Source organism: Trichosurus vulpecula, chromosome 3 (genome assembly GCF_011100635.1).
Source record: "Trichosurus vulpecula isolate mTriVul1 chromosome 3, mTriVul1.pri, whole genome shotgun sequence".
NCBI classification, from domain to species: Eukaryota; Metazoa; Chordata; class Mammalia; order Diprotodontia; family Phalangeridae; genus Trichosurus; species Trichosurus vulpecula.
Genome location: NC_050575.1, coordinates 180,317,491 through 180,334,450, shown reverse-complemented (window position 1 = coordinate 180,334,450; position 16,960 = coordinate 180,317,491). Strand labels below are relative to the sequence as shown.

The 16,960-nt window shown below is 40.9% G+C and overlaps 1 protein-coding gene across 2 annotated transcripts in view; it reads right to left on the bottom strand.

The window, feature by feature from the left end:
• Window positions 1-16,960, bottom strand: part of NKAIN4 (sodium/potassium transporting ATPase interacting 4) — a 115,231-nt gene that overhangs the window by 48,374 nt on the left and 49,897 nt on the right. For both annotated transcript variants that reach the window (XM_036751127.1, XM_036751128.1), the window contains exons 2-3: window positions 9,767-9,904; window positions 7,282-7,362 (exon numbers count right to left, since the gene is read on the bottom strand). In XM_036751127.1, coding sequence (XP_036607022.1) covers window positions 7,282-7,362; window positions 9,767-9,904 — 219 coding nt within the window. The remainder of the gene's footprint in view (window positions 1-7,281; window positions 7,363-9,766; window positions 9,905-16,960) is intronic.

The following is a 16,960-nucleotide window of genomic DNA, read 5'->3' as shown; positions in this document are numbered from 1 at the left end:
CCAACAAATAGCCATCTAGCCATCACAGCTAATTCCCCTTCCACACGACATCCCTTCCAATATCCGATGACAGTTATTGTGCCTTTTCTTCCAAGTCTTCTCCTTTTCAGCCTAAATACCCCCAGTTCCTTCAAATGATCTTGTTATTATATAGTATACAGTTTGTTCATCACACCAATCACCTTCTTCTAGGTATGTTCCATCTTACCAATGTCCTTGCTAAAAATGTGGTGCTCATAACTGCTTGCATGTCCCAGATAGTCTCACTGTCTTAGCCAAAACACCCATCACCCCCCCCACTCACTCCCCACCCTCTCTCTGGACAATATGTTTTTGTCACTCTCTCTCTCTCTGGACAATGTTTTTGTCAATACAACCTAATATTGAACTAGGGTTTTAGGGTTTTGTTTTTGTATTTTGGTAGGGGAAAGGGAGGAAGGGGAGAAAGGAGAACTTTCAGATTACACAGTTGGCTCATAGGGACCTTGCAGGCCACATAGACCTCATATATAATGGCACCCCTGTGTTTTCTAAAGGTCTTATACTGCGCGAGGAGGCAGACAAGGAAAACCACAGAGATGAGAATGAGCATGAGCCAGTGTTCATTCCCTTCATTTCATCTATTTTATTTCCGCAGTGATTACAGAAGTGGGCAAGGAAATGACTCTTCCTCTATGAACCCATGTAACAATTTCCTTGACATTTGTACTCTCATCCCCATAGACATTTATTAAACTTGTAAAAGCAGAAATACTCAATGCTCTCTTGCTTGCTTACCTAACTCACTCAACTCCATTTGAATTATTGTCCATAAGAGCCCCCTTCTTCTGGCTGCCGAGTTAGCAAACTCCATTTTTTTTCTAGGTCACTGCCCTTACTGAGTCTTATCATAATCAATCAGTTGGCTGCAGATGCCCTAGGTCAGCCCCCAATTTCTCAGGCTTAGTTGGAGGACTATAAGCTACATGGAAGGCATGTCTATTGGGAATGGGAGGGGAGGTTTTTCTTAGGAGGGTATGGGAGGGGGGTACAGAGACTTCTCTCCATATCAGTGCCCTAATACTAACATCCTGACTTTTGCCCCACAGGCAGACAATGAGCTAGGAAAAAGGCTCTGATCTTAAAAATGCAAAGAGACCTCAGCACGTGAAATGCCTGGAATAACTTTTTAAATGGAATCAGTTTCTCCAGCATTCCCTCCAAATGGCATTATGGTAATGAACCATGAAAGGAATGGTTTTGCCACCAAAAGAGCAACCCACTCTGAAGCCCATATGCAAATAAGGGCTCACTTGCAGTAGAAGGTGAGAACTTTATTTGGTGAGAATTCACATCAGACACACTCACCAGCATTTTTTCTCCATTACTACCAACCCAGTGACAGGTTTAAAGGAAACTGGCAGCTTCAGAAATACAAACCACATAAACTTGATTTAGATGATGAGGATGAGAAATGGGTGTGTGTGTGTGTGTGTGTGTGTTGGACTGGGTATAAAAAAGAACTCTCTCTAGGCTCCTTGGAGTTTCCAGAACCTCTGAGGTACAACACAATCTCATTTACATCAGAATCTCTAGGATTGAATAGCTGGTTTGGTCACCTACTATGTGTAGGCACTGTCCTAGGTACAACTAGATCACTGATTGCTGAACTCCTACTATATGCAGGTGCAGATGGCAGTCCCATCTCTCACCTTTAATCATAAAATCTAAGATTAGGAAAGGTCCTCAAAAATCTAGTCCTTCTCCTGAAGAGGTAACCCCTCTACATATCCTTAATAAGTAGGAAGGAAGGAAACCAGCATTTGTTAAGCAACTACTATGTGCTACGTAAAGACCTAAGCACTTTACAAATATGATGTCATTTGATCCATACAACAACCCTGAGAGGGAGGTGGTATTATTATCCCCATTTTACAGTCAAGGAAACTGAGGCAGACAGAGGTTAAGTGGCTTTTTCAGGGTCACATGCCAAATAAGTGTCTGAGGCCAAATTTGTATTTAGGTCTTCCTGATTCCAGGCCCAGGGCTCTATCCACTGTGCCACTTGGCTGCCTCAAGTAATAATGCAGGAAGACATAAAATGAGGTAACCTACTAACTCTGGAGCAATACAACCCTCTTTTGAACAACCATAATTGCTGGAACGTTTTCCCTATTATCAAGGTGAAATCTGACTGGAACTAACACCCACTGCTTCTAACTCTGCCTTCTGGTGCCCAAAGCAATCTTTGAATCCCAGAATTTCTAAAGTTGGAATGGATCATTCGGAAGCCATCAAGTCTGACTCATACCTGAAAAAACATCCCCCCACAGCATACTTGATGAGTGAACATCCAGCCTTTGCTTGAAGACCTCCGGAGAGGGAAAAACCCTGCTAACTCCTAAAGCAGCCAATAGCTCTAATGCCAAAGCTTTTCATCCTATTAAGCTCAAATTTGCTTTTTCATCACTTCCACCCATAGCACCTAGTTCTTCTCTCTTGGACCAATCAGAAAAAGTCTAATCTTTCTTGCCACATGATTGTTTTTCAGATCCTTGAAGACAGTCAACATATGCTCCATAAGTCTCTTCTCTGGGCTAAACATCTCTAATTCCTCCACTCAATCCTCATGTTCTCTAATTTTTGCTCCTGTCACAGTCATGGTTGCCCTATTCTGTCATGGGCTGACTTGCAAACGTCCTTCCTAAAATGGAGCATGCAGAACTAAACACTATTAATATATGGTATGACCAAGGCAGCATACAGGAACATTGTGCCCTCGCTCATTCTAGATACTCATTCTCCATCAATACAGCTTAAGATTGTTCTGGAGCCAGTTACACATTGCTCACATTGAATTTGCAGCCCTCTAAAACCCATCATTCTTTTCCAGATGCCTTACTGTCTCTTGCTCCACCTTGGCCTTGCGCAGCTGACCTTTTTAAATGCCAATATAGGACTTACATTCTCCAATTTTTGGCCTTGACCTTCTCAAAGTCACCTGTCTTTCCCTTCTGCAATGCTACCACAGAATATGAAACTCAAAATTGTTCCCTGGAAGGATCATGCTTTATCCATCACCTTTTTCCCCTCCCTTCTTATTACCCAAGGGCAGCTAGATAGTCTGGGATACAGTGCTGGGCTTGAAGTTAGGAAGATTTGACTTCGCTGATCATTGTAATGACCAACCATGATTCCAGGGGAAGGATGATGAAGCTTGCTAACCACTTCTTGACAGAGAAGTGATGGAATCAAGATGAAGAACAAAACATATATTTCCAGACACAGCCAATGTGGGAATTAATTTTGCTTGATTATGTACATTTGTTACAAGGGCTTCATTTTTCTTTTTCTTTTTTTCCAATGGGAAGGAGTTGAAGGATGAGGTAGAATAGGGTAGTAAAATTTTTAAAAAGAAAGTCATTCTTACATGAACTGCTGCAAAGTGAACAGAACCAGGAGAACATTGTACACAATGACAGCAATACTGTTCGATGAAGAACTGTGAATGCCTTAGCCATCCTCAGCAATACAACGATCCAAGACAATCCCAAAGGACCAATGATGAAGCATACTGTCTGCCTCCAGTGAAAGAACTGATATTGTCTGAATACAGACTGAAGCATGTTATTTTTCACTTTCTTTCATTCGTTTTCTTTTATTAAAGTCTTCTTGTAGAAAATGACTAATATGGAAATGTTTCACATGATTGCACATGTATAACCTATATCTGATTGCTTATAGTCTTGGGGAGGGGGGAGGAAAGAGAAGGAGGAGCAGCATTTGGAACTAAAAACTTGAAAAAAATGTTAAAAAATTGTCTTAACATGTAATGGGGGAATAAAATATATATATTTTTAAAGATTTTAAAAAAGAAAGTCATTGAGGCATTTTTTTTAAATGGAGAGAAAAAATGAAAGGCCAGAAAGAAAGCCAGACAAACAGGACAGCTTTGAAAGTTGTATGTGGAGCTTACTATAGGGATAAAAAGAAAAGTAAACTGTATATCATAAAGACCTGCTGTTTCATGACATGCTATTTTTCCTGTTCTATGAGGCATATACAAATACCCATTCTCTTTGTCATTTGTTAATTTCCGAATAAAAGTTAATTCATAAAAAGGAAGACCTGAGTTTGAATCCTACCTCAGGCACTTACTAGCTGTGTAACCATGGTTAAGTCAACCTCGCTCAGTTTTGGTTTACTCTGTAAAAGGGGGGATGGTGATAATAACACCCACCTCTCAGGATTGTTGTGAGGACTAAATGAGATGATATATGTAAAGCACTTTGCAAACATTTAAGCACTCTATAAATGTTAGGTATTACTATCATTACCAATGCCATCTCTCACCTGCCCCTTGTTGGGTGAATGCTGCCCTTTCTTTGCTTTATTCTCGGCATATCTCTACTGCACAACAACCACCAGTGTGATTTCTCCTGGAGAAGGAGGTATTCACAGTGTAGTGAAAAGTGTGCTAGCCTGTGAATCTAGAAGACCTGATTCAAGTCCTGATCACAGCTAAGTGAGTATAAGGAAGTCACTTAAACTCTCTGTACCTCAGTTTCCTCATTTATAAAATGGGGATACTAATGCTTGTACTACCCACCTCATAAGAGTCTCCTGTAAACTGCAAAATATAATCTAAGTGTGATCCATTAGCACCAAGTTTCAGTGTAACTTAGGCATCAGAATGGGGTAAAAAAATACCTTTGTTAGAAAGCAGCAAACACTCTCACCTCTTACTATTTTTTTAAAGGTGCAAGGCAAATTCAAAATATTATCATCAACAACCATTATGAGAGCATGATCACATTAGCATTCAATATTTCTATGCCTGAATGGGGTAGGTTAAAATAACTGAAGAATCTAGAGCAGGGAGAGAATATTGCATTTAGGCAGCTAAAGCCAGTAAGGACAAACAGACTATATATCACACTCTGAATTCATTCACTCCTTATGCCACCCCCAACTTCCCACCATGATAGCCTTCTACAGATGGGAGAATGGTCCAAAACTGCACAATCAGACCAGCGGCTATTTGTTGATTCTGAGACACAGATGATCATAGACCACTCCCCAGGTGTAATGTTCCTGGCTTTGGGCTGGCAAAATTGTGAGGGGGTGGGAGGGAACAGATTGACAAAACATCTGGGGAAAACAGATACCACCTGTCCTGACCTCTATTTCCAGGTGAGGATGGTGATACTTATCAGCAGAGCACACAGGTGATAAAACTTTACCACAAAATTTGACTAGCATAAACAACCCCTCTGCTGTGCCAGGCTTTCTAGACACTCCTCCCTGGCTTGTCTCCTTTACTTTTTACACACAATATTCCTGTAATCATATAATTGTGCCAGCCAGTCTTATAATATTCACTGGCAATGTTTGCACTGCTTCCTTTTCTTAAAAAGCCTGGATACTGCAGGCCAGTGTATAATCACTGATGCAATCACGTGGTGCTCCTCCTAGATGTGATCATCCTGTCTGTTCTGCTCTGCTGCTTTGCTTCTCCCCCTGTGCTAACATCATGTGGGGGCCAGAGGGCCCCAGCTCTTGCTCTCTTTACCAAGGATCCAGGGGAGGATATGGACACGTTGGCATTCTCTCCAACCAATTTGGCTGACATGTAGGTATCCTTCATGGGGAGAACAGGCAAGAGGAGTTTTGCAAAACTGAAAGACCCATTAACCTTTCGCTAAACTTGTAAAATATCTGTCTGTAAAGACTTTTCTAATGGAGATTAGAAGGAAGACAAAGGACAGGCACATTCCCTAGTCTAATGTCGTCACTGCTGCCACCCATGAGATTCTGCTATAGCAAAACTGACAAAAAAAAGTCCCATGGGGGTTAGCCTGGTGTAGTGGTTCATGAATTTGTAAGCTATCACAGAAGAAACGACTCCAGCCAAAACCACTATCTTTGACAAAGAATTAAGTGAAACCAACAAATAAGGTGTCTGTGCTCTTTGATTATAAAGGCACTGGAACTATGGCAGGAATTGCAGGACAAGAGAAGCTCCTTCTAAGCAGTTAAATCCAGATAACTCAAGAAAGCTTCAGGTCTGGTACATCAAACATCCTATCAGAGAGCTCAGCGTCTGGCACTGCATAGTTAATGAAACATCAAAAATGGAGCGTGACTTCCTTTCACCCTCCCTGTAAAAAAACACACTTTCTTTCATCTACTGTATCCTGCCTGTCATGCTCAGTGAATGCTTGATGAATGCTGACCTCATAGATACGAACAGCAACAACAATGAGCTAACAGACAAATGTGGGCCAGGGGTTAGAGTTTTAAAGTTTAATTGGTTACCACCAGGACTGGAATTTGTGAGGGGCATTGACTAAGGGAACGCCCTGAGGGAACTCAGTAATCCCTCAGAAAGGGCAATTAGTTATGGATTTAAGAAATCTTATTTCCCCTACCTGGAAAAGGCTCCTCCAAAGCCAGATTCCTGATCAAGACAACATCTGCAACTTGACATTTGACCCAAGCCTTCTGGCCCCCTGAAAAATATCCAGAACTGAACCCAGACCAGTTGGTCTCTCTGACTCCCTCTCTCTGAGCTATGTACTCTCCTTGGTTGGCAACTTACAGCCAGTTTAAGATTGGCAACTTTGATGCCCATTGGTTCTGAGCACAATCCACGTGTCCACATAGAGGTGAGTCACCCAGCTTGTACTACACCCATTGAAAAGACCAAAGGGCCTAGCTGCTGAGTATGAAGAAAAAACAAAAGCAAGGATCACCCCCCTCCCCATCACCACCCCTCAGCACAATGGCAACATAAAAAAGGGCCATAATAAGGGGATAATGAAATGCAATTAACATATTGCAGGCCGCTAATCAGAGCTTTCAGCTGGAGCTGCTTGGTCTCATGAAGCATTTACTATAATGTGTGTGTGTGTGTGTGTGTGTGTGTGTGTGTGTGTGTGTGTGTGTGTATGTGTATGGGGGGAGGTCACCAAGTCTTTATTAAATTCCTCCGTTTCCCCAAGCCCTTTTGCTTCCAGCACTCCTTTGTCCTGCTTTGAATTATGAGTTTAAAATTTAACCACAACAGTTGCTGCCCAGAATCTGAGAAATTCACTTTGACTTTCTGAACATTTCTAATTGCTTTGAATCAAGGAATTAAGGGGCACACAATGAATGCATCAAGATGAGTGAATTAGCTTCCCTTCTTTCCTCTCTGCTCTTAAATTTAATGAGGGCCACATGAGCCTGGGTGTCTCTCCTTTTCTTCCACAGCCAGCTGGTTTCCTTGTATTTCAAAATAGCACCCTATCCTTGACTCACCTTTGAAAGTCCTCCCACCTCCAAGTAAAAACAGATAATGAAGATGTTCCAAGTGACCCAGATGGCTGTCCATACTGCATACTAGGAGAAAGGAAAACAGGAGAGAAATCAGAAATGAAAAGCATAAATTGGAAAGTGACTACTGTTTGATTTTGTATAACTAACTTGGAGAAGCCTAAAAGCTGCCCCGCATAGAAGTCATTACACTTTTTAACAGTATTGTGGCCAGCCCTGAATGCTTTCAAAGGATCCTTCATTCTCTTATCTTTGTGGCATGAAGGTGTCTGTGCAACTTTGGAGATAAGGTTTCTGCCATTGGAGATCTGTTTTCTGCCTAAGTTAGCCACTGGTAAGATTTGTATGTGGCAGCATAGTTATTTTAAAGCTCTTTACAACTGCCCAACACTATCTTTCCAGCCAAACTGGGCTTTTCTCTGGGCCCCACACGTGACACTCCATCTTTTATATTTATGCCTTTGCCTTAACCATCTTTCATACCTAGATCACACTCCCTCCACTCCCTCCTTAGTTCTCGCACAGAATTCCTTTCTTCCTTCAAGATTCTGCAGTTCAAGCACAACCTTCTAGATGAAGCCTCTCCTGACTTCCCCCACCTCCAACTGCTACTGCCCTCTCTTCCAAACTACCCTGTGCTGAACTACTTTGTATTTATTTGTATTTCATCTCTTTATATTTGTTCTGATATATATGTGTATATCCTTGTTGTGCCTCCCATTAGAACATGAGCTCATTGCAAAACAAGAGTATTTCATTCATTGTATTTGTGTACCAGCACCTAGCCTACTGACTAGTACATAGTAGGTGTTATCTATTTCTACCAATTCTTATTGATTAATTGATTTTGTGTCATTAATTCTTAGCTTATCCCATGGCATAATGCCCCCTCCTCAACCCCCTGGCACTGATGTTGATCTAACCCTGAAAAGGAAGACTATAAATGTGGTTTCCTTGGTTGGCATGTGGGAGCGAGGATTGATGAACCTCATAATGCTACTCACAGTGAGAGATTCTGGAGACTGAGTCAAACATTGGATATCAGATCATATAATCATTTGGAGAAGGAGGATGAAAACATAAGGTCTGCAAGACATTAGCTAGAACACATACCATGAGTCTGAATTTAACTGGGGCTAGCTTATGGGACACTGAGCTGACGGGTCATGAGGATTTTCAGCTGCAACTATACTTCAATTAATAAATGGGAGAAAAAGACATTTGGAGGTCAGGATCAATCTCCCTAAGCACTCTTTAAAAGTCATTCTGGTCTGACTGCAGATTTCTGCATATAAGCAATCCCCTTCATTCCTCATTAAATCAGTCTGCAAGAAGTTAGAATACGGGACTAAGTTTCTGCAAGATCCATCAAGACCAAGGACAATTTGGAAATTTGTGGGGCATCAGTATTAAAGAGAAGGACATATCGAATGATTAGGCTTCTCTGGGACTATTGAAATGCTGACCTTCAGTCTATTCAGTGGCTGACTAGACTACAATGGCTAAAACTACCTGGACTACAGCTTCCTAGTGAGTAAAAGATCTCTCTCATTCCAATGCAGACTTGAGTGAATAAAGGAATATAACAACCATTGCACTGAATATGTTTGGTTTAATTTATTTTAAATCTTTAAGGAGGACTGCAGATATCAACAAATTCCATTGGCCTTGACCTTGTGGTCAGGAGATCTGAGTTCTAATCCTTGTTCTAGCACCTCACTTCAGAGTGATGGCCAAATCATTTCCCTTCTCTGGACCTCTATTTCCCCAACTGTCAAATGAGGGGGTTGAATTAGATCATCTTTCAAATCCCCTCCAGCTCTAAAATTCCAGGATTCTATGAAAATAAAATAGTAAAGTCTTCCTCAGCTGTTAGGTGATCAAGACTGCTAGTAACTCCACAAGTGAATGCAGGCTTATTACTCTCATGGTTCTCCCACTGGTTCTCTCCCTTCACCATTCTTTGAAATCAGCAGGGAATTTAAATTGACAATTTTCCTTCTCTGCTGAAGTAAGAACAGGAGACTTGTCAGTTTCGATTGTGGGCTGGCTTAAAGAATAGAGCAGGGCAGCCCGAGTAGAAAGCCTTGGCGATGGCTTTTACAGTCTACAACAATGATACATTAATTCCTTCCTCTCCTTCCACCCTCAAGTTCCAGAAGAAAGAGTTTTGCTTATTTTTTTTAAATTAGTATCCTCTGTTCATCATTGGCCTTAGTAACTTATGAAAAGGTCCATTTTTATAAATAAAATAAGGATGAACTGGTCAGATTTGGAAGGGAAAGTCAGTTTTATCTTAACACAAAACAACGATCCAGAAGTGGGGAATTAAAATATGCTAGGCTGTTTTATGTCTCTGCAGAAAGCAAGTTCTGTTCTTTCTCAATGCATTGTTTTCTGGATACTACTCAGGCCCCCTGTAGTCCTCCTGGTCTAAGGGAAAAGACAAGAATAAGCAAACATCACTTACCACCACGATGTATCGAGGTCTATACTGAATGGTTCCAAAGAGGCCCAGGATGACAATTATGATGTGAAGGAAATTGGCCAGGATGGGAGCCCATTGATATCCCAGGAAATCGAATACTTGTCTCTCTAATGCAGCAAGCTGAGGGGGGAGGGAGGAGAAAAAGGAAGAGAAGAGGTGAGGAAAGATAAAGAAGCCAGAGGTTTGTTATGACACATATAATGTTAAAGCTCAGGGGTACTTTATCTTAACAGGATCCAGCATTTCTGGGTTACCTGTCCAGGTATATTATTGTCCCCAGGAGAGAATATACAGAAGCAAAGACAGCAAATTAGAGCCATGCCCAAGGGATGCAATGAGGGAGGGTAGAAGCAAGATCAGAGAAGTTCCAAAGAAGGATAATTCCAAGGATACTTTAGGAGTAGGAATCAAACCTGTGATTTCATTGGTATAAGGAACTCCAAGATGAGAAAACTCCCTGCACCAGGGCAGGTCTGTACCTCTTCTGCAACTTGCAGTCTTGAAGTCTTGCCTAAAGCTCTGAAAGGTTAACTGACTCGCTCAGGGTCACAGAGCCAGAATGTCAAAGACTGGATTTGAACCCAGGAGATCTTTGCTCCAAGGCTGACTCTCTATGCACTACATCCACCATGGCTGCTTCTCAATTTCAATCATACAAAAGATAACTCTACTTGATACTTCTACTTGAATCCTCCCAGTCACCTGGATGGGATCACACTTATATCTTCCTTACTAGCTCCATCTATCTACAAAGCCATAGGACTAAAAAGGAGATCAAAAGTTTATATACCCCTGCTCTCATCAAGATCATCAGCAAACATTCATTGAGGTTCTCATGTCCATGACCATTCCTACATACCCACAGCAAGTAGGCACAGACCAAAAACTACTACGATGAAGAGACAGAAGATCTAAAGAATCCTACTGAGATATAAGATTTGTTAACTCCCTGTTACTCCCTGAATTTTCCCCACTATTTCATATGAAATCCCTCAATCTCTGCTGATAGCCAGTCTTTCTATTTTTCTCAACATCCCTACAGATACCCCAATATCAAAATGTTCTGGTTTAAACTTGCTTTCCTCCCAAATGTGACCCTTCCTCTCTGACGCTAGTCAAGCCCTGCTGTTCTCCATCTGGCACATCTCTGATACCTTAAACAGCCACTGATTAACATACCAAAAGCTCCTCCTTAACCTCATAGCCCAGGAGTGGAATATGGAGAGCATGGAGTTTCCAAAGCACTGGATCTCTAAGGACCTAGTAATACAGCAATGAACATCTGAGATTCCAAAGGCTTCAAACACCTGTTTTAGGCAGTGCTTAGAGTCAGCAGAGGCAGACCTAGCTAGCACATGGATCACTTTCCAACTTTTCTGCAAGGAGAATGAAGAAGTTCAAGGGGTTCCTGCCCATTAAAATCATTTGTGGACCTCCGACCCCGAGGATTCCCCATGGACCAAGCCAAGGTGGTTTTTGTAGTACCCCGTCTAGTGAGGCAAGCCCACTGGGTCATAACCTGTCTCAGAAGCTCTGTACTGGATGGTATAGAGGTGCTTCTCTAGTTAATTCAAAGAGACTTTTAGCAGCTCCTTTAGAATGAATATTGACAGCCAGAAGGTTCCTTGGCATCAGCAAGGACAAAGGACTGTTATGCTCTTGTTATAATTCCTCCAGGACCCTGATTTTCCCTAAGTCTAACATAGTGGCTGGGTTTGTCTAGCTTTCCATCTCTTCTGTAGAGTCTTTAGGTTTTGTAAAAAAAAATGGGAGTTAAGGGAGAATAGTGTCAAGATGGCAGGGTAGTAGAATGAAATACAGTAAGCTCCTTTCCCAAAAATCTCCTCCAAACAGACCTAGAAAACACATTAGAGAGAATCCTATTGGGGAAATCAAATTTAAAAACCACAGTGAATCATTTTTCCAGTTCACGTAGGCATAGAGAACTAGAAAGGCATATGGATGCTGTTGATCAGGTCTGGCCATAAGACCACTGCCCAGAACACTCCAACACATGAAGATGCTGTTCACCAGGGCAAGAGGAGGTCCCAAGAAGGAAAAGCATTTATTCAGCACTTAACCAGGAACCAATCAGGGCACAGTGACCTCATTCAGGATGTGCAAACAGGTACCAACTTGTAGCTTTTTTGAGTCATAGATGGAATTGGGAACCTGCACCCATAGGTAGAAGTCCATGGTAGTGGGTCATGGGCTGTGTACCAAGAGAAGGGCAAATTTGAAAGCCAACAGAAGCATGTGTGGCTTGGATTCCAGGAGCGAAGCAAGTCTCACCTCCAACTTCAAGCTCAGTGTGAAGCCTGCAGAGGAATAACCAAGGCAGGAATCACAGACCAAAGGGAAGCTTGCAGTTCAATCACTCTGAAACAGCAAAGCTCCCAGATGGCTAATAATTGCTGGTCCAGCAGCAGTCTACCCTTGTTCAGCTGCAAACCCAGATAAGAATCTTAAGACAGTTTAGAGCAGGGAGGCAGCAATCAGACTTTGTCCTGGATCAGATCACTTTGGAAACCCTGAAAGCTTGCATGTTCCCAGTCTGAGCTGCCTCGAGATACTGGACTAACACAAGGCAGTAATAACAAGAGGACCAGCCCAGACCTTCCCTCCAGAAGTGCCCAGCACCCAGCCCTAACATCAAGATTGAGATTAGGAAGTAGTCTGGAAGAATGAACAAACTAGAGAGAGGTTTCATCAACTCTAAAGTGGTAAAATTAGACAAATAAAGAGAAATAGAGAAGGTTAGAGAAATAAGAAAGTTAAGAGAAACAGAATTATTTGCCTCATGTTTCATAGCCAGGGCCCTAACTAGGTCTCCTGACTCAAAACTTGGTGGTCTTTCTATTATGCATCAATGATACTCAGATGACCCAGTGAATTCCATGTGCTTGTGATGATAGATGCTAATTTCTTCAAAGCAGGGAAACTTAAGTAGATAGAAGTACACTACAGGAAGATCTCACAAAGCTGTGTGAGGGTGCAGGTAAGTAGCACATGGACACATATGTAGTGTACAGTGATCCATTTAGGGAAAATGTATTGAAAGCAAGTTCTTTGTAGAATGTAAGATCATTAAGGGGAAGGGCTTTCATTTTTTTTCATTTATACAGAGCAGGTAATTAACAGGCACTTACTGAATTGAATAATCCAGACCACATTTGTAAGGATGGACTTTAAGCAATTAGCTAGAGACCGGGAGAGTCATTTTGGAGTCATTCCACATGATTCCCTAAAGATACTGGCCCAAAGTTGTATAGTTACCAAAAAGCTCAATAAAACGATGAAGTGAAAAGCATTTATTCAGCACTTAACCAGGGGCCAACCACTGCTAAATTCAAGGAGTACAGATACAAAAAGGCGATTATCCTCGTCTTCAAGGAGCTTAGGAGGGGATGGCAATACATACAGAGATATAATGGCCAGGGAAAGATGTTTTGGTATAGGAAGCCACAGGGATGGCTAGCGGAACCATAGATGAATTAACTGACATGCACTTTCCAAAAGCAATAATAGTATTGATTTGATTATGGCCCCCAGAGCAAGAGGTGAAAAATGGTGGGAGGTGGGGGAGGCTGGGTGTATTTGAGATAAGATGGCTGGTACAGCTAGATAAAGGGGACTATGTGAATTTTCACTAGCTCACTCACTTACCAATCAGGACTACTTGCCCCTAGGCAAGGAATTCCAAAGAGAAATACAGTTATCTCTTCCACATCTGACTTTCTTCACTGAAGTTTCATTGTGGGTCAGCATAAGAAATTAGACGAGAATTTTGGGGGATTTTGCAGAAGCCACAGATGACACAAAGCCTATGACCAAATACTTAACCCAAATTTTAAAATAAGGTACTATAAACACCCCATAAAAGAAAAAGAAAGAATTCGGACTTTTCTGGTATGAAAGGAGGGCCAAAAATTTTTATACAGATTTTCTAGATTGCAGGGGTAAGCTGCTGAAGCACTACACCCCCAACCCCATGGAAAAGATAATCAGATCAAATCCCCCAGGGTAGAGTCTGTGGAGTTTCAGTGGCCCAGGAGTCAGGAAGTTCAGTGACAAAATATAGATGGCCAAAATTTACCCAGAATGGATGGGATGTAGAATAAAATATTGAATGCTGGAAGAATACTGGAAAAACCAAAAGGCTCACCATTTCTTAGAAAGGCAGGATTATGCTTTCCATTTTTCTAACATTCTTCTAAATCATGATGAGCATATCATAATCTACAAATTTCCCCCATGGCACTATGATCAGAGATTGAATGCTAGACCACTCCATTGATTTTTTAAAATTCCTCAAGTATTTATTGAGCACTTACTATGTGCAAGGCACTATAGATCATTGATCTGACCCTGTCTGAAAGTTCATATTCCTGCATTCTTCTCTGTGGTAACTCCATGGAGTATTAGTATCCTGAAAGAACTGCTGGAAAGGTCAATGGAAAGTCTAGAGCTTAAGTGACAATGACTAACTTAGAGGCGGAATTTAAACGATCAGCCCTTGAGATGGCATTCTGCTGTGACACCACTGGCATGCAAAATCAGAGAAGGCAGCCAAAGAATTGATATTTCAATTTCCAGGAAGGAAACCAAACAGCATGTCACTAAAAGGAAGCGATTTAAAGCCTCCCGTGCTGGATGGGGTTTTGTCCTTGGAAGACAGCTGTGTATGTAGGGAATGAGGGGTGGGGAAGAAGAGAGGGGGAAGAGAGAAGAAAGGAGGGAGGGAGAGGGAGGTTGGAAGGAAGGTTGATGGAGAACCTGCTGTGTTTCCAAAGTAAATTAATATCTTCTTTGAAGCAACCTTGAAGTGCCGCATGCTGTCATATTTTGAACTGTTTTCACTTACTGAAAAATGTTATAAAATGCATCCCATTCATTGCCACTCTGATAACAAGGCTGGCCTTTGAAATAAGAATTTATTCCTTTCACAGTCAAATTCCAAATCCCCATGGGCACAAAAGATTTTGTCTTTCTCATCAGCCGCAGTGATATGCTACATGCTTAATCTTTACCTAAGGGATTTATGCACAGGCTGCCAGGGACCTTTCACAATCCTAAATTTGGATTGGTCCTGGACATCAGGTTTCATTTCATTTGAGTTCAGGTACTATATATTCATACCTGCCATGGACTCTTTCCTTCAATCAGGAATATAGTAATCTAGATGGATGTAAAATTTTACCTGACTAGCCAGGTGTGCTGGCACACACACTTGTAGTCCCTGATGCTAGCGAGGCTGAGACTAGTGGATCTCTTGAGCTCCAAAGTTTTGGATAAATCCAACTGGATATCCATACCAAGTTCAGCACCAAAATGATGAGCCCCCCAGGGTAGGAAGGCCAACAGGATGCCTAAGGAGGGGGCAAACTAACCCAGCTCAGAAACTCAAAGCAAGTTAAAGCTTCCATGATGATCAATATTGGGACTAGATTCATACCATAACTGGCCTAGACCAGATAGAGACCTACTCTCCTCATCCCCTCCCCACTCAAAAAAATTCTACCTGACTTTCATATCCTTTCATGTTTTTGTTTATTTTTATTATTTATTTTATTTACTTTTTCAAGTAAGAAATATTTTAAATTTAATCTATGCCTCCCATTGCCCCCCACTAAGCAAACAAAATAATAAAAAATCAACAAAAAATGCCTCAATACTTATCTCCATAATCTAGCAAAACAAATCCCCACATTAACCATGTCTAAAAATGTCTCTGCATTTTAAATTAATCATTTCTGCACCAGGAGGTGAGTGGCATATTGTACCTTCATTCTTTTGGGCTTGTGGTTTATCATTGATCATTTAGATGAGAGTTCTAAAATCTTTCAAAGTTGTTTTTCTCTATAATGTTATTATCACTATATAAATCATTCTCCTACTTCTGTTCACTTCACTCTCCATCAATTCATAAAGCTCTTCCCAGTGTTCCTCTGAAATTGTCCATTTCATCATTTCTCATGGTAAAATATCACATCACATTCATATACAATAATTTGTTTAGTCATTCCCCAAAAGAACATCATTTTAGTTTCCAATGTTTGGCTCCCATGAAAAGAGCTGTTATAAATATTTTTGCATATAGACCTAGTAAAGGTATAACTGGGTCAAAGGATTTGAATCATTTGGTAACTTTCTGGGCATAGTGCTAAATTGCTTTCCAGAATGGCTAGATTAATTCATAGCTCCTCCAAGAGTGCTCTAGTGTACCTGTTTACCACAGCCCTGCCAACAAATGTCATTTTCCTGTTTTCTCACCTTTGCTAGTCAGCTAGGCATAAGGTGGAACCACAGGTTTTTTTCAAATTTTCATTTCTCGAAATATTAATGATTTATACCATTTTTATATGATTGTCAATAGCTTGGATTTCTTCCTTTGAAAACTGCCAGTTTATGTCTTCTAAACATTAATTCCAATGACGAATAGTTCTTCTGATTACTTAATTGTCATTGGCTACTGGCAATCAATCAACAAGCACTTATCAGAAGCCTCCTCTGTGCCAGTCACTGTGCTGAACTCTGTGGATACAAATCTTAATGCATGTAAAATGGTTTTTAACTTTAAATTTCTATAGAAATATAAGCCATTATCCTTTTTTTCTATTACAATGACCTTCACAGGTCCTAATCAGTTGTTACTTTTCATGATTCTCTATCTGCTTTGTTGCCTCATTTGTTACCCAACCAGAAGTCCCAGAGATAAAAAGCTTTCACTGGCCTGCATCCTCCTTTATCCACTTAGTCAATATTGATTCTCATGTTGTTTTCCCAATGAAGTGGAAATCAAGGTGGCTGTTTTGTTGATGACCCACAACCACTCAAGGTCCTCCATAAAAAAGAACCACTAGAGCTTTCAAATAGTAAAACCCAATTGAAGAGAAAATAACAAAACGTCATTAACATTCATTTATCATCACAATTTAAAATAAAGCTTCCCAGTGATAATGCGGAAAGTCACTCAGCATCCAGAAGTGAATTGTTCCCTATTTTAAACAGATAAGAATTCACCTCTAGAATAGGATGACATTAACCCTATCATACTCACTTACCTTCTCCTGGACATATGAATCTATAAATTTACATGTCTATAAATTTATGTGCCCCCAAATGAAAAGCCTATTCAAGGGTATTTATTCTTTGTCAATATTTAACCATACAGTC